The sequence below is a fragment of the Oncorhynchus clarkii genome, chromosome 9, assembly GCF_045791955.1.
Source record: "Oncorhynchus clarkii lewisi isolate Uvic-CL-2024 chromosome 9, UVic_Ocla_1.0, whole genome shotgun sequence".
NCBI lineage: Eukaryota > Metazoa > Chordata > Actinopteri > Salmoniformes > Salmonidae > Oncorhynchus > Oncorhynchus clarkii.
The window spans coordinates 39,287,924-39,311,882 of record NC_092155.1 but is presented as its reverse complement, the minus strand read 5'-3'; the positions used below and the strand labels follow the sequence as shown (position 1 = coordinate 39,311,882).

At 42.2% G+C, this 23,959-nt stretch overlaps 2 protein-coding genes across 6 annotated transcripts in view; both read left to right on the top strand.

The window, feature by feature from the left end:
- LOC139416267 (synapsin IIa) overlaps positions 1 to 10,615 on the top strand; it is a 37,238-nt gene extending 26,623 nt beyond the window's left edge. The window contains exons 4-13 of one of the 2 annotated variants that reach the window (XM_071164727.1): positions 2,934 to 3,090; positions 3,200 to 3,289; positions 3,411 to 3,473; positions 3,630 to 3,772; positions 3,969 to 4,043; positions 4,363 to 4,465; positions 5,059 to 5,208; positions 5,812 to 5,872; positions 9,256 to 9,655; positions 9,842 to 10,615. In XM_071164727.1, the coding sequence (XP_071020828.1) occupies positions 2,934 to 3,090; positions 3,200 to 3,289; positions 3,411 to 3,473; positions 3,630 to 3,772; positions 3,969 to 4,043; positions 4,363 to 4,465; positions 5,059 to 5,208; positions 5,812 to 5,872; positions 9,256 to 9,655; positions 9,842 to 9,974 (1,375 nt within the window). In that variant the 3' untranslated portion in view covers positions 9,975 to 10,615. Of the gene's footprint in view, positions 1 to 2,933; positions 3,091 to 3,199; positions 3,290 to 3,410; positions 3,474 to 3,629; positions 3,773 to 3,968; positions 4,044 to 4,362; positions 4,466 to 5,058; positions 5,209 to 5,811; positions 6,047 to 9,255; positions 9,656 to 9,841 lie in introns of those variants that run through there. The other variant, XM_071164728.1, reaches the window with a different exon arrangement.
- A 3,831-nt stretch (positions 10,616 to 14,446) lies between these two features.
- Positions 14,447 to 23,812, top strand: LOC139416266 (peroxisome proliferator-activated receptor gamma-like). Of its 4 annotated transcripts, none has more exons than XM_071164723.1 (7): positions 14,447 to 14,651; positions 16,286 to 17,060; positions 18,827 to 19,020; positions 19,278 to 19,416; positions 20,601 to 20,797; positions 21,339 to 21,816; positions 22,093 to 23,810. In XM_071164723.1, exons 1-7 carry the CDS (start codon positions 14,586 to 14,588, stop codon positions 22,338 to 22,340), a joined length of 2,097 nt encoding a protein of 698 aa, XP_071020824.1. In that variant the 5' UTR covers positions 14,447 to 14,585; the 3' UTR covers positions 22,341 to 23,810. The 4 variants fall into 4 exon arrangements, with proteins under 4 accessions (XP_071020824.1, XP_071020825.1, XP_071020826.1 ...); XM_071164724.1 differs by having other exon boundaries at positions 14,449 to 14,651; positions 18,929 to 19,020; positions 22,093 to 23,812; XM_071164725.1 differs by having other exon boundaries at positions 14,487 to 14,651; positions 18,862 to 19,020.
- The last annotated feature ends 147 nt before the right edge of the window (positions 23,813 to 23,959 follow it).

Genomic DNA, 23,959 nt, shown 5'->3' with positions numbered 1-23,959 from the left:
AGATAAAACGGTCAACTGAATTCCTTTCTCATCTGTGGATTGATTGTCTCATTACACACACCTGGTTCCCATTCCCCCAGATTAGTATGTGTATGTGTCCTCTGTTCCCCGTTGTCCTTGTCGATTATTGTCCCATGCCGTTTGGTCTTGTGAGTACCTGTGCTCTGTTGTATTGGCATTCCTGCTACGTGTTATTGTGCACTTGTTATTACGGGTCTCGTCCCGTGTATTATTTAGAGGTTTACAACTCGCTCTTTAGTTTGGGTTTACATCCCTGTTGTCACGTGTGCGCCCTCTCCGGCCTCTAGGTTACCAGGCTGCTCGTTATGGCAAACACCTGTCACCATCGTTACGCGCACCTGCACATCGTGAGACTAGACTCCATCACTTCCTTGATTACCTGCCCTATATATGTAACTTCCTTCAGTTCCTTACCAAGGCTTCATTGTTTCTGTTTCTTGTCTGTGTGTTGTTCGAGGTTCTTGTTAAGTATTATGTTCTGTTTATTTGATTAAACACTCACTCCCTGAACTTGCTTCCCGAATCTCAGCTCACATCGTTACAGAATGACGCCGCACCTAAGGGATGTATCAAGGAGTGGTTTTTGTATTTTGGGCTAGGTGGGAATGACGTCGGGTCCGGGAGCCACTACAGGCTCTCATGCCTCAGCCGGATCAACAGGCTCCCCTGCCTCAGCCAGCTCGTTGGGCTTTCATGCCTTCACTGGATTGCCAGGCTCCCTGCTTCTACTGCCTCGTCAGGCTCTCATGCCTCAACCAGGTCGCCAGGCTCCCCTGCCAGGCTTCCAGCCGGCGACAGGTTCCCGCGCATCAGCATGGGGTGACCGGTCCGCTCCTGATCCACGGGATCGTCCCTGAGGCTGGATCCAAACGTTCCATACCAAACTATGCACTCTCTCTCCGGCATCTAGGTCACCAGGCTGCTCGTTATGGCGCACACCTGTCACCATCGTTACGCACACATGCGCTTCGTCAGACTCACCTGGACTCCATCACTTCCTTGATTACCTGCCCTATATAAACTCAGCAAAAAAGAGACTTCCTCTCACTGTCATCTGCATCTATTTTCAGCAAACTTAACATGTAAATATTTGTATGAACATAACAAGATTCAACAACTGAGACATGAACTGAACAAGTTCCATAGACATGTGACTAACAGAAATTGAATAATGTGTCCCTGACCAAAGGGGGGATCAAAATCAAAAGTAACAGTCAGTATCTGGTGTGGCCACCAGCTGCATTAAGTATTGCAGTGCATCTCCTCTTCATGGACTGCACCAGATTTGCCCGTTCTTGCCATGAGATGTTTCCCCACTCTTCCAACAAGGCGCCTGCAAGTTCCCGGGTATTTCTGGGGGGAATGGCCCTAGCCCTCACCCTCCTATCCAACAGGTCCCAGATGTGCTCAATGGGATTGAGATCCGGGATCTTCGCTGACCATGGCAGAACACTGACTTTCCTGTCATGCAGGAAATCACGCACAGAACGAGCAGTATGGCTGGTGGCATTGTCATGCTGGATGGTCATGTCAGGATGAGCCTGCAGGAAGGGTACCACATGAGGGAAGAGGATGTCTTCCCTGTAGAGCACAGCGTTGAGATTGCCTGCAAAGACAAGAAGCTCAGTCCGATGATGCTGTGACACACCACCCCAGACCATGACGGACCCTCCACCTCCAAATCAATCCCGCTCCAGAGTACAGCCCTCGGTGTAACGCTCATTCCTTCGACGATAAACGCGAATCTGACCATCACCCCTGGCGAGACAAAACCGGGACTCGTCAGTGTAGAGCCCTTTTTGCCAGTCCTGTCTGGTCCAGCGACGGTGGGTTTGTGCCTGTAGGTGACGTTGTTGCCGGTGATGACTGGTGAGGATCTGCCTTACAACAGGCCTACAAGCCCTCAGTCCAGCCCCTCTCAGCCTATTGTGGGCAGTCTGAGCACTGGTGGAGGGATTGTGCGTTCCTGGTGTTACTCAGGCAGTTGTTGTTGTCATCCTGTACCTGTCCTGCAGGAGTGATGTTCGGGTGTACCAATCCTGTGCAGGTGTTGTTACACGTTGTCTGCCGCTGTGAGGACGATCAGCTGTCCGTCCTGTCTCCCTGTAGCGTTGTCTTAGGCGTCTCGCAGTACAGACATTGCAATTTATTGCCCTGGCCACATCTGCAGTCCTCGCGCCACCTTGCAGCATGCCTAAGGCATGTTCATGCAGATGAGCAGGGACCCTGCATCTTTCTTTTGGTGTTTTTCAGAGTCCGTAGAAAGGCCTCTTTGGTGTCCTAAGTTTTCATAACTTTGACCTTAATTGCCTACCGTCTGTAAGCTGTTAGTGTGTTCACGACCGTTCTACAGGTGCATGTTCATTAATTGTTTATGGTTTAATTGAACAAGCATGGGAAACAGTGCTTAAACCCTTTACAATGAAGATCTGTCCTTTTCAGAGTCCTGAAAAAGGGAAATGTATTTTTTTGCTGAGTTTATGTCGCTCCCTTTGGTTCCTTCCCCAGGCATCATTGTTTCTGTTTCATGTCTGTGCATTCTTCAAGGTTCTTGTTTTGTTTTATGTTCCATTTATTTGATTAACACTCACTCCCTGAACTTGCTTCCCGAATCTCAGCTCACATCGTTATACATATATACACACACAAAAGTACGTGTTTGTTTTGGGATATGTCCCCATTGTTTTCATGACGTACTTTATTTTGGGTGGAGAAATAAAAAACCCTATTACATGTTCCTGCTCCTGTCTCCTTTCATTATACAGCGTGATAGTCCCCAAATTCATATAATTGGCTCAGAGTTTGCTTTGATAGTTCGACCTGCGTGTGCTGATCGTGTCTGGTGTGGGGGTACAAAATCAACATGTGATCGCATTTCTCTCTAAAGCATCTGTATATTCATTTTTTTGCAGGTCATTCAAGCCTGACTTTGTCCTTATCCGCCAGCATGCCTTCAGTATGACCCAGAATGAGGACTTCCGTAACCTGATCATTGGTCTGCAGTATGGGGGCATCCCCAGTATCAACTCCCTGGAGTCCATCTACAACCTGTGTGACAAGCCCTGGGCGGTAGGTAGACAGAGGACTGGCTGGGTGCCATGCATGATGCTTGTGTATTTGTGCCTACAGTACATAGTTTGCATAATTTGACTAATGGATGTCTGATGTTTGACTCTAGTTTGCACAGCTAATAAGCACCTACAGGAAGCTTGGTGCAGAGAAGTTCCCTCTGATTGAACAGACCTTCTATCCCAACTACAAGGATATGGTAAGAACCTAATCATCTCTTGCTCTGAAATGTAGCATTTAATGTGTGACTTCTTTTGCTTTGTTGTATGCTGAAACCACGCATACGTAAAACAATAACTTCTACACGGTTTATCACCCAGGTTGCCATGCCAACGTTTCCTGTCGTTGTGAAAATTGGGCACGCTCACTCAGGAGTAGGAAAGGTAAGAATGTTTGTCATTCTTGTAATTTACAAAAACAATTGCTTCACAAAAAATATTATACTAGCAAAGAAAATACATGGGTTTCTAACTGTACTTTGTGTGTGTGTGTGTGTGTGTGTGTGTGTGTGTGTGTGTGTGTGTGTGTGCTGTGTCCAGGTGAGGGTAGATAACCACAGTAAATTCCAGGACATTGCCAGTGTGGTGGCTCTCACCCAAACCTACACCACCACTGAGCCTCTCATCGACTCCAAGTACGACATCAGGATCCAGAAGATTGGCAATGACTACAAAGCTTACATGTACGTACTAATTATTCACCTGTCTTATGTGTATGATATATGCTTCTGGAAAGCTTCACATTTTCCACAGTGTACCTTAAGGATCGTCCGTTTCTCAAAATAATCCAGCAGTGTAATCAAATTAATCCAACACAATTTGAATTTGCCAGAGACTTTAATATGTATACATGTGTAATGTCTGCCTCATCCATTATAGGAGGACCTCAATCTCTGGCAACTGGAAGACCAACACAGGCTCAGCCATGCTGGAACAAGTGGCCATGACTGACAGGTATGAGTCCTGAACAACAGCAGTACAGCACCACGGATAATGCATCCATTCTAATAGGACAATGCCCTGTCTCATTACGAGAGTCACGTAGCTCATTAAGAGACCATGTAAACGTCTGTATTGATCCGAGTTAGCACTGCATTGTGTTCTCTCTGAATGGTACACACTTGACAACAGCCATTTGAGTAATTGCATTGCTACATGCAATTTATTTCTGCTAAATAGCAATAACACTTGTCTTTGGCATGAATCTATAGACTGTGACACTATGTAAGACCACTTTTTGTGAGCGTCTTATCCGTCTTCCCCCTGTGTTCAGGTACAAGCTGTGGGTTGACACCTGCTCAGTGATCTTCGGAGGGTTGGATATCTGTGCTGTCAAAGCCATTCATGGGAAGGATGGGAAAGATTACATAACGGAGGTATGAGCTTCATGCAGTTGGAGTAAGCGTGGAAATATTTAAATGTACAGTGCTTGACGTATTGCACAAATTTCTTATGCTGTATTGCCTCATTATGTAGTTGCTCTCGACACACCGACGCAATATAATGGAAGATTCAACATCTTTGCTAATCAATGTATTGATGTATTCCACATCCTTGTCAGGTCATTTTGAGTCTATCTGGTTGCTATGGGAACAGCAGCCTACACATGACATGGTTGTAACTATATGTTCATGCTCACACAGACACACAGTTGAGAGGAGCACAGGGTCAAGCTGCAGTGCCCCTGGATGGAGAGCATGTTTTGGGGTTAAGGGCCTTGCTCAAGGGCCCAACGGTAGGGGATTGTTTTTAGGATATGAACCCAGCAGTCCCTTTTTTTCCGACGCCTCTACAAGATTCGAACAGGTGACCTTTTGGCTACAGGTCTAACTCCTTAGCTGTTGGGCTACCTATTTTCCCAGCAATTCAGTTTTTCCCTCATTTCAACTAAAAGTGTCCACCCTTCATAACCTACTCCACTTCCACCTTCTCTTCCTCTGGTAATAATACCATCTTCTGTGTGTGTCAGGTGGTGGGGTCCTCCATGCCACTGGTAGGAGAGCATCAGGCAGAGGACAGGCAGCTCATCACTGACATGGTGGTAGCCAAGATGAACCAGGCAGTAGGACGGACACCCACTGGGTCCCCTAACAGACCCACCACCATGCAGCCATCACAGGTATGGTGCAGTAGGCTACATACACCACTGTATGGGGGGATGTGATCAGTCACAGTCTTACAGGAAGGCTTTGTAGGAAATCCGGTTTGAGAGCCTCCGCCTATATGAGAGTTTATTGTGTTACAGCCATATTAAATCAAATCGAATGTTATTGGTCACATACACATATTTAGCAGATGTTATTGCAGGTGTAGCGAAATGCTTGTGTTCCTAGCTCCAACAGTGCAGTAGTATCTAACAATGCACGCAAATCTAAAAGAATGGAATTAAGAAATCTATAAATATTAGGACGAGCAATATCGGAGTGGCATTGACTAAAATACAGTATATACATATGATGTGGGTAAAACAGTATGTAAACATTATTAAAATGACCAGTGATTCCATGTCTATGTACATAGGGCAGCAGGTTGTGTATTACTGTCTCTTAGTAACTAGAGTATAGCTATATTTGTATAAAATATATTCCTGTTTAAAAAGTGCATTCTTTAAAGGAGAATTGTATCATAAGGACATAATGACTTCTGCATTAAAGAATGTTACTTGTAGTGGACACTTACTGTAGTGTCCCTGGGAGTATCACTGTGTTTTGTGTGTTTGCAGAGTGGTGGCCAGAAGGACCTCGTGGTTGATCCCAAGACTGGCACTGCACACCCTCCTCAAGGTTGTCTGCAGTACATTCTCGACTGTAATGGCGTTGCAGTGGGGCCAAAACCCGTTCAGGCCAACTGAGTAGCCCGCCAGGGAGGAAGTCTATCTAATATCGAAATGATGACGTACATTAGCTGGACACAAGCTGGGAGGGTGTTGAGGGGGAGAGACGGTAGACGAACTGAGATGTGGCTGGTATTAGTTTGGGCCAGAGTGTAGTGCTGGCCTGGACTGTGTTTTTCCTCTATGCAGTGTCAAGATGTACTGTTAACGTGTTTCCCTGTTGATTTAGTGTGCTTGTAACGGTCGCCTCTGTTTCTCTGTAGCCGTGGTTCTTTGGGGCTGTTGTTGACAGTGTAATAAGCAGATTGTGCCTACACTGAGTCCAGTGCTGCTGTGTGTGCCCAATGTTTGATTCAGTCATTATTCATTATTTGCCCTCCCTCTACCCCCCTCCCCCCCATTTATTTCTCCATTTTGGTGTGTACTTTTAGATATTGTTCAAACTGTGGTTTGTCGTGCAGTTTGACGTTTGTGTATATGTCAATATGTACATGTTGGTGCGTATGACTGTAGTGGTAATTATTTTCATACATATACTAATATAATAGATATTTATTTTTGTTTTGCATGAATGATATTCAGGCAGGTAACAGTATGTTTTTTTTCCTTCTCATTCTGGATGTTTCTTTAGTGACACCACTGTTATTCTTTTGATCCAAACTATGGTCCTTGTGATTTATGCATTGTGAATGTGTCATAACAAATGCATATTGTATAAGTTAAACAAAATAGATGTATGCATAACCAACCAAATGTTAGAGCCAAGAAAGCTGATGAGTACCTGCATACATACAGCCAGCCAGATCACTGCTATGTAAACTTTCATTCCATGCGTTGTTTGAAAGGACATGATATATAGATTTGTCTTTGTCCATTATTAGCAGATAGCTTACCCATCAATATACTTCCATCAGTGAATGTTGCTATAACAACCAACGCTTAGAAAGACAGTTCTTTGACAGTTTATTATCCTGTCTCTTATGCACAGAACACAGCCATAGCTGTTTTCATGTGTATGAGGACAAGCATATTAGATAACTTACACAATTACAATAGACTACTGTAAAAAAAATAAAAAGTCCTGTTGTTTTTATGGTAACTTACTGGCAGCTAGGTACCTGTAAGTTACTGTAAAAAAAAAAAAGTACAGTATATTACTGTAAATTCAAAATAAACTTTGGTTTAACAGTACATGAGTATGTTTTACCGTAATGCACTGTTAAACCAGTTTCTTTAGAATTTATGGTAACATACTGTACTTTTTTTTTACAGAAACTTACAGGTACCTAGCTGCCAGTAAATTACTGTAAAAACAACAGGATGTTATTTAGTGTACAATTTTTTAGCCTAATAATACATATTTGACTCATTTATTATCACGCAAGCACGTATATGGGATTGGTTTGTGGCAGCTGCAGTTGCGATCGTGAGAGGAGAGATTTTATGTGATAGAGTTAGAGAGTAACTAACTATGATATATTCAAATGCTCTCATTCATTCCAATAATTAAGTTACATTAACATAATGACTATAGAGGTTTGTTTGTCAACTAATAAGATTCCAGTAACAACCGTTGCCTCTTTGGCCAACGATTAATGTGTCAATCTGTTTATATATATATATATATATATATATATATATATATAATTTCAGGAAGTAGTCAAATTAGTTCTGTCACTTTAAATTATGTTGTCAAGTCAAAAAACGAAACTGGGATTCAGTTAAATGGTCAACGTGTTACATAATATATCTGAAATATTAGGTATGAGGTTTCTGATTCTACCATAAGTGCACCGTCCGTGCAGAATATCAACAACCATATTGGTGTTGCCATGACAACAGTGATGGTGCTCTGTTTTGCAGTGATGATGTGCGTGGAGTTATGCTTATGTTACTGCCATTTAAGGATTCTTTGACATATTTGCCTTATGCTCCTTTGAGTTAATGGAGTGCAATATATATGTTTTTATCTTTATATGCTTTATATTTTTATTACCAGATATTATTCCATAATTTATTCATACAGCTACATTCACAAGTGGGATACAAACATTTTCCCATTAAAAACACCTGCATTAAGTAGCAGTAAATAATGTAGAATCCATGCATGTCTCCTATTTGGTACAATGGTCATACTGCACAACTAAGAATACAGCTATATCAACACCATTGTAAATGTGTGTCACATTCTAAAACACACTTTTGTTTGTTACTAACAGAATTGTACAAATGAACTATGTTAGCAAGCTCTATGTGCAATTTATGTTCCAACGTGTATGAAATGCCATTGTGTCTGTGCAGATAACCCAGAGAGTAACCCTGTTAAAAAGCCTTACCTGTGGCTTTGTGTTGTGGTTTGTGGGGCAAACTGCCATGACGTTCCTATAAAAGGGAGGATAGAGTGGAGGCACCAAGGTCCTTAATAGTTGCATGGTGAGGTATTTGTTGTGTAACTAATTGATCAAAGGCGCTATTGTCAGTGGAAACTCAAAATCAGCCATCCTGCCCAGGTGAAACTCCTTTGCTGGCTTAGTTTTTCATAGCGGCTGGGTTGCAGCTATTTGAGACCAGGGTGGCCACCAACTGTTAAGTGTGTTCTCTTGGAACTAGTGTTGAATTGTTTGAAATAATTCAGTACAGATAACAATACATTGTGGAAAAAAATTCCCTAACTGGATATTTTGCCCCTGTCACTGGCAATAAAGCTTCCTTTGCGGTATATGCTCAGTCTGTGTCGCCATATTTGTTAGGGTTGTATAAAAAGACAATATTAACAAGCAATTCACCCTATATTGTGGCACTATGTACATACAGTAGCTAGAGAGACTCCTTAAAAATGTCAGTTTATAGAAATATATTTGGAGCAAGAAGACCGACAACAAACACAGGTGAAGCAAGGTCAGAAAACAATATCCATTTACTTCTATTTTTAGACCCACTAATGATAGTTAAACTCTTTATCTATCATGTCATATTATTGAGGTGGAGAATCATTGAGCAAACTGATTGGTTGGTCAAAACCCCTCCATCTATACCCTCAAAGCATGTGTGCCCCACATTGCATTGCTTCTAATGCATGAGAGATAATGTATCTGCAGTATTGTAATATTGTATCCCCTCCTGCTTTGTGTGTCTTCATTTCGCAGCTTTTACTTCCTCCCTTGACCAGTGTCGATTTTAGACTGTGTCTACTGTTTTTGTCAGATGGTTTGAGGGACAAAATTTCACATACAACTGTGAAAAAATACAGACTCAAATTCAAAGACTTTCAATATCCTCTCTCCACAGCAAAAGTGTGATAATATCATAAAGTATTTCTTGTACTAAAATTAGGGGGCCGGGTGGAACCCCAAAGTCCCAGACCTGATCCAAAGTCAACTCCTAAAGCTTCTGCTAAGGACTCAAGCCAGAGGCCTACCCCAACCACACAGCAGCCCCAGTCAGCGAGTCAGGGAAAGCCCAGACCAGGAGGCCTGGGGGCTCAACAAACACCTCCAGCACAGCCTGCCAAGCCTGCACCCCCAAGACAGCGCAACTCAGCGCCTCAGCTCCAACCTGAGTTCAAGGCACCTCCACAGGCCTCAGCCCTGCCCCAGCCTGAGCCACTGGCCCAACCCCAAAATGAGCCAACAACTCAGGCACAACAGAAGGACCTGAGCCCTGAGCAGAGCCAGCCTCCAGTGGTAGAGCAGCCAACAGCAGAGGAAAAAGCACAGGCACATCCATCGCTGAAGTAAGAACACATTGGCAGCAACATTAAAAAAAAACATAGTTCCGACATAACTAAAAGGTTTAGCCAAAAAGAAGAGCCTGTATCTAATAAATACAATGCTCTACAGTCCAGTTGTGAGGTTATTTGTTCTGACAACACCTTTGACGTTCTACAGATTGTAATCAACTATTTTATTTTGTTTTCCAGTAAATCTCAGTCCCTGACCAATGCCTTTGGTCTGAAGGAAACATCCTTCTTTCGTACAGCCAGTGAAGACGTGGCCAAAGCCGAGACCATGCGCAACTTGAGGAAGTCTTTTGTAAGTCTGTTCTCTGACTAGACGCAGTGTGGGTTGAAAATCCCTGAAACAGAGGGAATGAAAAATGAGGTACCGAAACCAGTCTCTGTGTCATCGACTTCACAAAGTGTTACAGTTAACCTCCTTCCTGTTTATCTAGATACATACGTACTGTGCATGCTATATCATTACAGCACTACAATTGATGGTAGGACTTCTTGAGATGCAAGTCGAGAGATGTAAAGTTTGTGTTGATCATGCAGTAGTGTGGGTGTCACTGTTGGGCAGAAGAGGATCAAACCATCTGTAATGTGCATTTATGACTTTTGAATGTTGTAGCTTTATTGTAAATGTGTTTAATAGTTTGAATGTGTACGGTCTGTCATTAGCATAAGGAGATTACAACACTCATTTAAAGTCTCTCCTATTTTGACATATGCTCTCAAATCACTAATTGACTAAACTAACTGCATGTTTCTACAGAGACGGGAATCCATAGCCATAATTTACTAATGCCCGGTTATCTGTGTCGACATAAACTGTTCAATCTGGAGTTCTATTTTAGTGGTATTGTGATAGGCATTTGGCTTTGTTTGTAGACATTATTGTTGACATGAGTATATCCACTGATGGTTTCTGCAGTCCTACAACTCTTAATAAAGTTACCATGCATCAATAAGCAATGTGACTCTAGAGGGCCTACTCATTCTCTGCATTAGAAATGCAGATGTAACCCATGGAATTAATAGGTTACACTTGTAGTTATATTAACCCCTAAAAGAGGCAACATACGTTTAGCTTCAAAGAAGTAATGATTGCAAAGCCTTTTGAAACCCCAGTGAATGGTTTATGATCCCTAAAATAAGCATATTGCGAAAGTATTCGGCCCCCTTGAACTTTGCGACCTTTTGCCACATTTCAGGCTTCAAACATAAAGATATAAAACTGATTTTTTTTGTGAAGAATCAACAACAAGTGGGGCACAATCATGAAGTGGAACGACATTTATTGGATATTTCAAACTTTTTTAACAAATCAAAAACTGAAAAATTGGGCGTGCAAAATTATTCAGCCCCCTTAAGTTAATAGTTTGTAGCGCCACCTTTTGCTGCGATTACAGCTGTAAGTCGCTTGGGGTATGTCTCTATCAGTTTTGCACATCGAGAGACTGACATTTTTTCCCATTCTTCCTTGCAAAACAGCTCGAGCTCAGTGAGGTTGGATGGAGAGCATTTGTGAACAGCAGTTTTCAGTTCTTTCCACAGATTCTCGATTGGATTCAGGTCTGGACTTTGACTTGGCCATTCACACCTGGATATGTTTATTTTTGAACCATTCCATTGTAGATTTTGCTTTATGTTTTGGATCATTGTCTTGTTGGAAGACAAATCTCCGTCCCAGTCTCAGGTCTTTTGCAGACTCCATCAGGTTTTCTTCCAGAATGGTCCTGTATTTGGCTCCATCCATCTTCCCATCAATTTTAACCATCTTCCCTGTCCCTGCTGAAGAAAAGCAAGCCCAAGCCATGATGCTGCCACCACCATGTTTGACAGTGGGGATGGTGTGTTCAGGGTGATGAGCTGTGTTGCTTTTACGCCAAACATAACGTTTTGCATTGTTGCCAAAAAGTTCAATTTTGGTTTCATCTGACCAGAGCACCTTCTTCCACATGTTTGGTGTGTCTTCCAGGTGGCTTGTGGCAAACTTTAAACGACACTTTTTATGGATATCTTTAAGAAATGGCTTTCTTCTTGCCACTCTTCCATAAAGGCCAGATTTGTGCAATATACGACTGATTGTTGTCCTATGGACAGAGTCTCCCACCTCAGCTGTAGATCTCTGCAGTTCATCCAGAGTGATCATGGGCCTCTTGGCTGCATCTCTGATCAGTCTTCTCCTTGTATGAGCTGAAAGTTTAGAGGGACGGCCAGGTCTTGGTAGATTTGCAGTGGTCTGATACTCCTTCCATTTCAATATTATAGCTTGCACAGTGCTCCTTGGGATGTTTAAAGCTTGGGAAATCTTTTTGTATCCAAATCCGGCTTTAAACTTCTTCACAACAGTATCTCGGACCTGCCTGGTGTGTTCCTTGTTCTTCATGATGCTCTCTGCGCTTTTAACGGACCTCTGAGACTATTACAGTGCAGGTGCATTTATACAGAGACTTGATTACACACAGGTGGATTGTATTTATCATCATTAGTCATTTAGGTCAACATTGGATCGTTCAGAGATCCTCACTGAACTTCTGGAGAGAGTTTGCTGCACTGAAAGTAAAGGGGCTGAATAATTTTGCACGCCCAATTTTTCAGTTTTTGATTTGTTAAAAAAGTTTGAAATATCCAATAAATGTCGTTCCACTTCATGATTGTGTCCCACTTGTTGTTGATTTTTCACAAAAAAATACAGTTTTATATATTTGTGTTTGAAGCCTGAAATGTGGCAAAAGGTCGCAAAGTTCAAGGGGGCCGAATACTTTCGCAAGGCACTGTATTTGAAAAATGTCACATTTATAGTCAAATCTGATGTTTCAAAATATATGTTTCAAGGTGTATTTTTTATCAATTGGATCCATGGCCACTTGTTATGAAAACTTGTCTGTTATTCGTTCAAAGTTGTGTTTCTGTGGTACTCAGAGGCTCAGAAATTGGCGATTGAGCTAATCTGACATACCTGTATGACCTAAAATTCCCACCGATATGGGCGATCAGGGTTGGGGAGTAACCAATTACATGTAATCTGGCTACAAAAAAAATTGTAACTGTAATCCGTTACATTACCAGCTAAAATATTGTAAGCAGATGACAGATACGTTTGAAAAACTAGATGATTACTTCTTGGATTACCTTTAAATCCAGAAAGGATTACGGCGAGAGAAAAAAATACATTATGACACCTTTCAATTTTATCAATGACATTCAATTCAGCATTGAAAAAGGGCACAAGTTTAAGTTTGTTCCACCTGAGAGAGTCTGACCTCAAGTCAGAGACCACTGTGATGACACACCAAATGCATTTGATGGATCCTTTTTGTCTTCTCCTAATGCCACTTAAGGGGAAAGTAATAGAAAAGTAACAGAAAGTAATAAGATTACATTACTGAGTTTGGCTAATCGTTACTCATTTCAATTTTGGACAGGTATACTGAACAAGAATATAAATGCAACATGCAACAATTTCAAAGATTTTACTGAGTTACAGTTCATATGAGGAAATCAGTTCATTGAAATTAATTTATTAGGCCCTAATTTATGGATTTGACATGACTGGGAGTACAGATGGTCATCTGTTTGTCACAGATACCTTAAAAACAAAGGTAGGGGCGTGGATCAGAAACCAGTCAGCATCTGGTGTAACCACCGTTTTTGCCTTCTCCTTAGCGTAAAGTTGATCAGGCTGTTGATTGTGGCCTGTGAAATGTTGTCCCAGTCCTCTGCAATGGTTGTGCGAAGTTTCTTGATGTTGGCAGGTACATGGTACACGTTGATCCAGAGCATCCCAAACACGCTCAATGACTGACATGTCTGGCAGGTCATGGAAGAACTAGGACATTTTCAGTCTTCATGAATTGTGTACAGAGCCTTGAGACATGGGGCAGTGCACTATCATGCTGAAACATGAGGTGATGGCGGCGGATGAATGGCACGACAATGGGCCTTAGGATCTCGTCATGGTATCTCTGTGCATTCAAATTGCCATTGATAAAACGCAATTGTGTTCATTGTCCGTGGCTTATGCCTGCCCATACCATAACCCCACCGCCCTAATTGGGTACTCCATACACGTGGTCTGTGGTTGAGACGCCGGTTGGACATACTACCAAATTCTCTAAAATGACGTTGGAGGCAGCTTATGGTAGAGAAATTAACATTGAATTCTCTGGCAACAGCTCTGGTGGACATTCCTGCAGTCATGATGCCAATTGCACGCTCTATCAGAATTTCAGACATCTGTGGCATGTGTGACAAACCTGCACATTTTAGAGTGGCCTTTTATTGTCCCCAGCACAAGGTGCACCACAAGGTGCATCGTCTTGATATGCCACACCTGTCCGGTGGATGGATTACCTTGGCAAAGGAGAAATGCTCACTAACAGGGATGTAAACAAATTTGTGCACAAAATTTATTTTTATTTCAGCTCATGAAACATAGGACAAACACTTTACATCTTGCATTTATATAATTTTTCAGGGTAATTGCTTGACAAAGTTAAAACATTTCAGAAGGATAAAATATTTGTTTTGAAATTATGACTTTTTTTTTTTTTACTTATGTCAAAATGGACCCCTGTTGGCCTATGGATTTCTGTGTACTGCTGCTCTGAATACAGTGCTTCACACCTTACGAGAATCAAACACTCTCATAAAGGAGTCTACAGTAGCCTACATCATTGTACACTTCCAGCCTACCTATCAAATCAGATAATCACTCTTTGAGCAACAGGTTTGTCTCCGGTCTTCTGTGAAGTAATGATTCCAAAGTCCATCCCGCAAATTGATGGGGGAAGGGAAGTATGCAGGCTGTTACTGGGTGAAGGAAACTTCTGTCATTCAGATACTGGCCATATGACCCACATGCAACCTGCAGTGCCCTGGCCTATAATTCAGCTACAACGGGATCAAGAAAAAGGAAGAAAGATGGTGGAATATGTGAATGAAGCTCTACAAGTGCGCGGTGAAGCGTTATAAGGCTATTTTTTTGCGTAGAAGACCAGGACAGGTAGGCTAGGCTATATCAGCCTTGAATTATTCTGATACTTGAGAATGTAGACTGCCTGGCTCAGGCTAAAGGTGAACAAGTGAAACTGATGTCTGACAATGCTTTGCATAAACTGATACTGGTCTTAGATTGATCAAAGGCTTAAATTTATTTCATTTGACAATTTATCTAGACCTATTTGCATTGGCATAAAAAAAACATTGTTGAATTATAATAAAGATTTCCGTTGTGAATTTAAATGTTAACTTTGTCTGTAATTCAAACTGGAAAAAGGCTACTGTCAACTTTTGACAGTTTGACAAAGATGTAATTTATTTCAATTTATGTTACTATTTTTATATTATTGTATAATCGAGACCTCTATATGATCACCAAAATTCAGGTGTTTCCTAGTTTACCAACTTCTAACACACTAACTATTAAAATCATTCCACTGTGGTAACAAGACTATTCCACAGGACTTTGTCAGTCTTCTGTTTAGGTATGTGTAGGTCATTTATCATCATTATGATGCACATACACGCACACACACACACACACACACACACACACACACACACACACACACGTTTGTTATACTATCCTTGTGGGGACCAAACAATTGATTCCCATTCAAAATCCTATTTTCCCTAACCCTTACTCCTAAACCTAACCCCTAACCCTAATTCTAACCCTAACCTTAATTGTTACCCTAAACCTAACCCCTAAGCCTAAAATATCCTTTTTCCTTGTGGCGAAATTTCCTCACTGTTGGTCCCAACAAGGATAGTAAAACCAAAAACACACACATTTTATATTGCACACAACACAGGGTTGAGCATGTGCAAGACCTATTTGAGCCTGTTAGAGGTTGTAATTAGGTCTTGTACTGGGAATGGATGTCTATTAGAAAACAAACCTACTAGAATTAACATTTGATGCATCACACTGAAAGCCTGGCCCTCTTCCCACAAATGTATTATCAAATGATGCATTGCCTCTTGATTTATTGCCAATGCCACCCATTAAAGTTCTCTCGTGACTTTTGAAAGACAATAGCTACATATAACAGAAAGGGAATTTATCATCCTACAATCAGAGATGTTTTATTGAATCATATCTCGATTTCTGCAGAGAGAGAGATAGAGTAGTTAGACCTGTCTTTCTTTGAGTTGAAGTGAGCATGGCTATATATTGACCTGTCTCTACTAATGCATCTAAAGATCTGTCTGTGTGTTCTATAAAAGAGGAGACATTTTACTAGCATCTAAGATATTCTTACTGTCCCGCTGAAATCATACAGAAGGGTGAGTTCACTGACAGTGGGGCTGAGAGTTCCTACCAGGGGGGCGGACGAATAAGTTGTCACTATCTGTTAAGCACTACTGCAAGCTCAATGAAACCATTCTTAAATTGAATTCCTGTGTTTCGCCCCGAATGTAATGTACAGTCCATAACCAGATCCATATCAGCGTGAGTGTAGAATTAGTCCAGTTCTGTTTCTTAGTCTTAACAGGCTAAAGTTAGAGTACAGTTACAACGGCGGAGGTAATTAATGGTTTTCCTTTTCTGTTATCTCCTTGATAGCTCTATGTACAGTGAATGGAGATGGTTATACTGTTGGATGACCTTTTTCTTTTAACACTGCTGTCTAGTGTCTTCTTCTCCAGAGATGGTGGACACGGAGTGCAGCGTGGTCCTTGCTGAGTTTTGGGCTGGGCACGTTGGACTTGGCAGAGATGGACAACAAGATGAATAGTTTTGACATGGAGACCCTGTCGACGCTGGACTACCCTTATCTCCCCTCTCTAGAGTACAGCCACAACAGTCCCCACCACCACAGCCCAGACAGAAGCCACTCATTTAACCACAGCCCAGACAGAAGCCAATCATTTAACCACAGCCCAGACAGAAACCACTCAATCAACCACAGCCCAGACAGAAGCCACTCATACAACCACAGGTCAGACAGAAGCCACTCATTTAACCACAGCCCAGACAGAAGCCACTCATTTAACCACAGCCCAGACAGAAGCCAATCATTTAACCACAGCCCAGACAGAAACCACTCAATCAACCACAGCCCAGACAGAAGCCACTCATACAACCACAGGTCAGACAGAAGCCACTCATTTAACCACAGCCCAGACAGAAGCCACTCATTTAACCACAGCCCAGACAGAAGCCAATCATTTAACCACAGCCCAGACAGAAACCACTCAATCAACCACAGCCCAGACAGAAGCCACTCATACAACCACAGGTCAGACAGAAGCCACTCATTTAACCACAGCCCAGACAGAAGCCACTCATTTAACCACAGCCCAGACAGAAGCCACTCATTCAACCACAGGTCAGACAGAAGCCACTCATTTAACCACAGCCCAGACAGAAGCCACTCATACAACTACACATACAGCGTGTATCAAAGTAAGTCTACTGTAAGGGAATGTCAATAAATCTGTCATTTCCTACAACTAAAAGTGTAATAACTTAATTATCTATTCACATCAATTGAATCTTGTGTTAAAGCAATTGCCACACATTTTGAATGACACTCTTTCCCTTTGCCTTCGATGTCATGTACAGTGGGGCAAAAAAGTATTTAGTCAGCCACCAATTGTGCAAGTTCTCCCACTTAAAAAGACGAGAGAGGCCTGTAATTTTCATCATAGGTACACTTCAACTATGACAGACAAAATGATGAAAAGAAATCCAGAAAATCACATTGTAGGATTTTTAATGAATTTATTTGCAAATTATGGTGGAAAATAAGTATTTGGTCACCTACAAACAAGCAAGATTTCTGGCTCTCACAGACCTGTAATTTCTTCTTTAAGAGGCTCCTCTGTCCTCCACTCGTTACCTGTATTAATGGCACCTGTTTGAACTTGTTATCAGTATAAAAGACACCTGTCCACAACCTCAAACAGTCACACTCCAAACTCCACTATGGCCAAGACCAAAGAGCTGTCAAAGGATACCAGAAACAAAATTGTAGACCTGCACCAGGCTGGGAAGACTGAATCTGCAATAGGTAAGCAGCTTGGTTTGAAGAAATCAACTGTGGGAGCAATTATTAGGAAATGGAAGACATACAAGACCACTGATAATCTCCCTCGATCTGGGGCTTCACGCAAGATCTCACCCCGTGGGGTCAAAATTATCACAAGAACGGTGAGCAAAAATCCCAGAACCACACGGGGGGACCTAGTGAATGACCTGCAGAGAGCTGGGACCAAAGTAACAAAGCCTACCATCAGTAACACACTACGCCGCCAGGGACTCAAATCCTGCAGTGCCAGACGTGTCCCCCTGCTTAAACCAGTACATGTCCAGGCCCGTCTGAAGTTTGCTAGAGAGCATTTGGATGATCCAGAAGAAGATTGGGAGAATGTCATATGGTCAGATGAAACCAAAATATAACTTTTTGGTAAAAACTCAACTCGTCGTGTTTGGAGGACAAAGAATGCTGAGTTGCATCCAAAGAACACCATACCTACTGTGAAGCATGGGGGTGGAAACATCATGCTTTGGAGCTGTTTTTCTGCAAAGGGACCAGGACGACTGATCTGTGTAAAGGAAAGAATGAATGGGGCCATTTATCATGAGATTTTGAATGAAAACCTCCTTCCATCAGCAAGCGCATTGAAGATGAAACGTGGCTGGGTCTTTCAGCATGACAATGATCCCAAACACACCGCCCGGGCAACGAAGGAGTGGCTTTGTAAGAAGCAGGTCCTGGAGTGGCCTAGCCAGTCTCCAGATCTCAACCCCATAGAAAGTCTTTGGAGGGAGTTGAAAGTCCATGTTGCCCAGCAACAGCCCCAAAACATCACTGCTCTAGAGGAGATCTGCATGGAGGAATGGGCCAAAATACCAGCAACAGTGTGTGAAAACCTTGTGAAGACTTACAGAAAATGTTTGACCTCTGTTATTGCCAACAAAGGGTATATAACAAAGTATTGAGAAACTTTTGTTATTGACCAAATACTTATTTTCCACCATAATTTGCAAATAAATTCATTAAAAGTCCTACAGTGTGAGTTTCTGGATTTTTTTTCTAATTGTGTCTGTCATAGTTGAAGTGTACCTATGGTGAAAATTACAATTGCCTCTCTCATCTTTTTAAGTGGGAGAACTTGCACAATTGGTGGCTGACTAAATACTGTTTTGCCCCACTGTATATTGTTTAGGTTCAGTAAACGATAAGCCCTTATCGCCTTCTCAGTCTAGCGACTGTAGCATTGTCAGCCTGTCCAGACCCCGGCCTCACTCCAATCCCCCTACTTACACAGACGCCAGCTCTCCGCTCAATATTGACTGTAGAGTGTGTGGGGACAAGGCCTCAGGCTTCCACTATGGCGTCCATGCCTGTGAGGGCTGCAAGGTAGGACTGAGACCTACCTCCTTTGGTTCTGTTGGCTTGTGAATGCTTTGAGGTATAGAAATGTCTTGCTCTGTGACCTCCATTGGGCCATATTAGTAAGGATTTACCCTGAAACTTAAACACGCACCTTGGCCCTTGGATTAGTGTAAAGCTCATGGTTTTTGTTGACATTTCTTTCTATTTTTTCCTGTAAAATAATTACAGCCAACTGCTGCTGTAGGATTCTACAATCAACATGTTCTCTGCCTTTCTCTCAGGGGTTCTTCCGCAGAACCGTGCGGTTAAAACTGGTGTATGACCACTGTGAGCTGCACTGTCGGATTCACAAAAAGAGCCGGAATAAGTGCCAGTACTGTCGCTTTCAGAAATGTCTGCTTGTGGGCATGTCACACGATGGTAAGCATTGTTATGTAAAAAAAAATTAAAAAATCTACAAAGGTTTGTAAGGGTCATGATTTGTCATAGATGATAACGCCAAAGCTGAGCATTATGTAACGTTTTTTGGCTGCTCCAATTCATTTTGCCTAAAGCTCAGACATTTTCTTTTGCTTGTCTTGCACTAAATTTGGAAGAGATAGATAGCAACCATAAGCACATTCCTGTCCGTCTGCCTTAGCTGGTCACATGATGTGTTTGAACATTGCATTTGATGTGCTTTTAAATATAGCCTACTTATGTTGGGGAAAAAATCTGATAAAAATGCAATTTCATCCTGTTTGTATGTCAGTGGTATGCAGCCCGTCCACAATCTCAGCGACAGCTTGCTATTGGTGATTTATATGTTAGTTTGTATAACAGTGACCTTTGTACTCTTTTATTACCTGTGATGGGACAACTGCTGGCAGACACAGCAAAGCTCTCAGGAGATGTTGTCATGTCGTTCTGATGTTTCTTGTTCTTAACATGATTTTTAATGTGTGTATTTGCTAGACATTCTACTGCACTGTTAGAGCTGTTAACGCCAGCGTTTCACTGCACCTGCTATAACACCTGCAAATCTGTGTAAACTTCGATTCGATTTACCATCAGTTGACATTGCTCGGTTACACAATATGTGCACGCAACTTTGTCTCAGCTCATCCATATAATGTCGAGGAATCATCACATTTTTGTTCAGTTAAATATTTTTAGTGTAATCATTGATGAATTAAGACAGATAATGTGGCCACGACATAAAATGCTTAGACAGATGGGCTGGGCTCCAAATGGAGACCATGAGAACTATTGTAAAAGTTCATAAGCCCTTGTGCAGCCATATTTATTATACAATCACAATCTGAGTAACGCCCACTCACAAAGGGGTGACAGGGCTAGTTGTCCTATTTGATAACACTTATTTAATGTCAAGGATGTTACACATATTCAATATTAACTGTTTCAACAGCAGTTGTCTGTCTGAAAAGGGCCTTTAGACTTTGGAAAGTTTTCTACACAGTGGGATGAAGTATAGTCCTTCTTTAGCCAACCTATTTGTCATTGTCTTGTTCGGGCAAGCATGGTTTAATACAGAAAGCGTCTGACTGGCGCCCAGGCTAGAATGTAATGCACTAACTGTAAACCTCCCTGATGCCCCCAAGCAGCCATCCGCTTCGGCCGGATTCCCCAGGTGGAGAGAGAGAAGCTGCAGGCTGAGTTTATGGATGTGGACCCCAGGAACCCAGAGTCAGCGGAACTGAGAGCCCTGTCCAGACAGCTGTGCTTGTCCTACCACAGACACTTTCCCCTGACCAAGAGCAAGGCCAAGGCCATCCTCTCTGGAAAGACCCACGGAAACTCAGTAAGGGCCCAGTTGTTACTTGAGATACTGTACATGCACACACAGTGTTGCGGGAATGATGCATTGATGTCCATGGGAAATTTGTGAGATCAATCAGAACAGACCCATTGAAAGTCACTTCACCGAACACTCTAGCTCTCTCTCACACATACACTCACACACACACCAGACATTTGGTTCTATTTATTTGAATATCACAGTTTTTGGTAGATCCACTCTGTGCTGATTTACTGGTAGCAAAATATCAAAGTTCTATAGGAAGCAGTAATATTGGTTCATGTTAGTTTGTCTAAGAGGAAATGACTAATAGACCGTTATTTATATTTTAGAGAAACAGATTGAATTTTGGATCTCAAGGAAACAAACACAAAAGTCAGGATTTTAATTGACCTTTTATTTCCTAGTTAGATTAACCCTTTGTGCACCAAGCAAGGTGCCTCATACTAGAATCACTACTAAGTCCCAAGAGAATGAATGACAATGGATGGAAATGCTTCTTTACGAGGTTAATTACCTATGGGATGCATCTCTTTTCTTCCAGCCGTTTGTCATCCATGACATGAAGTCTCTGACGGCGGGTCAGTACTTTATAAACTGTAGACAGCTCCCTGAATTGGAGCGCCAGAGGTCCGTCCTGCCCCCTGAGGAGCCTGCTGGGGAGCTGGAGCTCTCCGTCTTCCGCCGTATCCAGATCCGCTCCGCCGAGGCCGTACAAGAGGTCACAGAGTTCGCCAAGAGCATCCCTGGGTTCACAGAGCTGGACATGAACGACCAGGTGATCCTGCTGAAGTACGGGGTCATCGAGGTCATGACGACCATGCTGGCGCCGCTCATGAACAAGGACGGCACACTGTTTGCCTATGGACAGATCTTCATGACCCGAGAGTTCCTCAAGAGCCTGAGGAAGCCCTTCTGTGAGATGATGGAGCCCAAGTTTGAGTTTGCGGTAAAGTTCAACGTGCTGGAGCTGGACGATAGTGATATGGCGCTCTTCTTCGCCGTCATCATCCTCAGTGGAGGTGATTGTTTTTCAGTTTTCATGTATGCATTTATATGCAGGATCTGCAAGATTGCCTTTTTTATTGTTCAGAGACGACTTGATTGGGCTTGAGACCAGATATAAAGTAATGGGGTCCTCTTTTGTGCTGTATCCTTTCAATTGGACTTGGTCTTTGCTCATCGGGTAGATCATTATAACTTCAGATCATTTGCTGTATACTGTTTGTCCAACCTTCCTCTATTTCCCTCTCCCACTCTCTGGTGACAAACCTTGACCACGTTGTACTCTACTGTAGACCGTCCAGGCCTGGTGAACGTGAAGCCAATTGAGGACCTCCAGGAGACAGTGCTGCAGGCCCTGGAGCTGCAGTTGAAGACCATCCACCCAGACTGCCCCCAGCTGTTCGCCAAGCTACTGCAGAAGATGACCGACCTGCGGCAGCTGGTGGCCAACCACGTCCGCCTCATCCACCTGCTCAAGAAGCAGGAGCTGGAGGTGTGTCTGCATCCCCTACTGCAGGAGATCATGAGAGACCTGTACTAAAAAGGAGGGGGACTCAGTTTAACAGCTATGAGGAAAAGAAGACTGCTCACTGTGATATATACAGTAGTACAGTATTATCCCAATTGTGATTACTGTAACAATGTGTAGACCCTTATAGATCTTTAACTAGCCTGGTCCTAGACCTGTTTGTGCTTCGTCAACTCCTCTGTGGCTTGTACGTCGTAACAACAATGGTCACTGAGACCAGGCTATTCTTCATCAGGTTCTCAAGGAAACCGAACGTCTGACTTCAGAAGTGGCCTCCGTGACAAAGACACGTTCTGCCGCTCCGCTGAACCCTCTGTTTGATATTCAGTAAAGGGAAAGATTGGTTTCTTGGAAGGGCCTTTGAACTGTACTACATTGTGAATGATTCATTACAGAGCTTCTCACCGTCTCGTTGTTGTTGCAGCTATTCGGTCTTCTGCTGTGCTTTTTAATTAAAGGGCTGAAAGGAGAAGTACTTTCCATTGCAGGGCATTCATTGGAGCATTTGACAAATAGAATACAGCCTGGCTAAGGGTGTAATATAATGTGAAAACAATATGTTATCCTAATACATTTCTGTTAATGATACACATTTGTAATAATAACAATAATAACTTTATTTGTGTAGCTCTATATCATAAAATAATCCAATCAAAGTACTAAAAAAGAAACAGACAGAGGGAAGTAGAGTGAAAAAAAATATAGCTAATTCAAATCATTTGTTGTGTACAGCATATCGAGTCTCCTTGTCTTTGAATCATTCTATAGGGGTTAGATAAATGTGAAAACATCTCTTGCGTTTCCATTTCCTCAACACGACCCTCTCTAAACATGTCAGTGTATAATGCATCCATCTTTTCGCCTAACATAGTATATGACATGTACTACCACGGACATATATCCCGTGTTGTTTATAATGACCTGTATAAGCAATACGAAAATCCTCTCTAGTAAGTACATACAAGTATTGTTCAATGTTGCCATCTGCTGGTGAATATACTGCACATTCTGTTTCTTTATGACGCTATGCAATGTCGTGATATTCCACTGTTGCTGACACATGGTGAAATGTTCCAGCGCTTATGTTAGGGTGACTAGAATGGCTTTATGACTATTGCTATACCTAGTGTATTTGATCTACAATGAGATATGGCATGGTTAAAATACTTCAGTTTAGTCAAAACATCATTGGGGAAATGGTACAATAGAGTGGTCCTTTGTAGCTCAGATGGTCGAGCATGGCGTTTGTAATGCTAAGGGTCGTGGGTTTGATTCCAGGGAACACCCATAATGAATAGGTATGTAAGTTGCTTTGGATAAAAGCATCTGCTCAGTGACATATATTATAATGCTTCCGTGAACTAACAATGTGCATTACAGGAAGTAGACCTGCAGTACACACTTATCTACTATAAGTGTCTATCTTTTGAATATTTATTTCAATGTAGATGCCAAAAAAAACGGGATTTTGTATATCCAACCAATGCCTTGTCTGTTTCTGTGTTCAGGCACTGGGATCATGCATTTTGATTGACAGCTTTTGTTTTGAGTGATTCCAGTCTTTATATGGTTCATCCTTGAGCTGTATTTGGTATACACCCTAATGGGCTTGACATGAGTTACTGTCACCA

Bases quoted from the DNA above. Each gene is read 5' to 3' on its own strand.
- LOC139416266 (XM_071164723.1), top strand. From the start codon at position 14,586: ATGAAGCTCTACAAGTGCGCGGTGAAGCGTTATAAGGCTATTTTTTTG. The intron at 19,021-19,277 runs GTAGGACTGAGA...CCTTTCTCTCAG, and splicing joins ATGCCTGTGAGGGCTGCAAG to GGGTTCTTCCGCAGAACCGT. The intron at 21,817-22,092 runs GTGATTGTTTTT...ACTCTACTGTAG, and splicing joins CGTCATCATCCTCAGTGGAG to ACCGTCCAGGCCTGGTGAAC.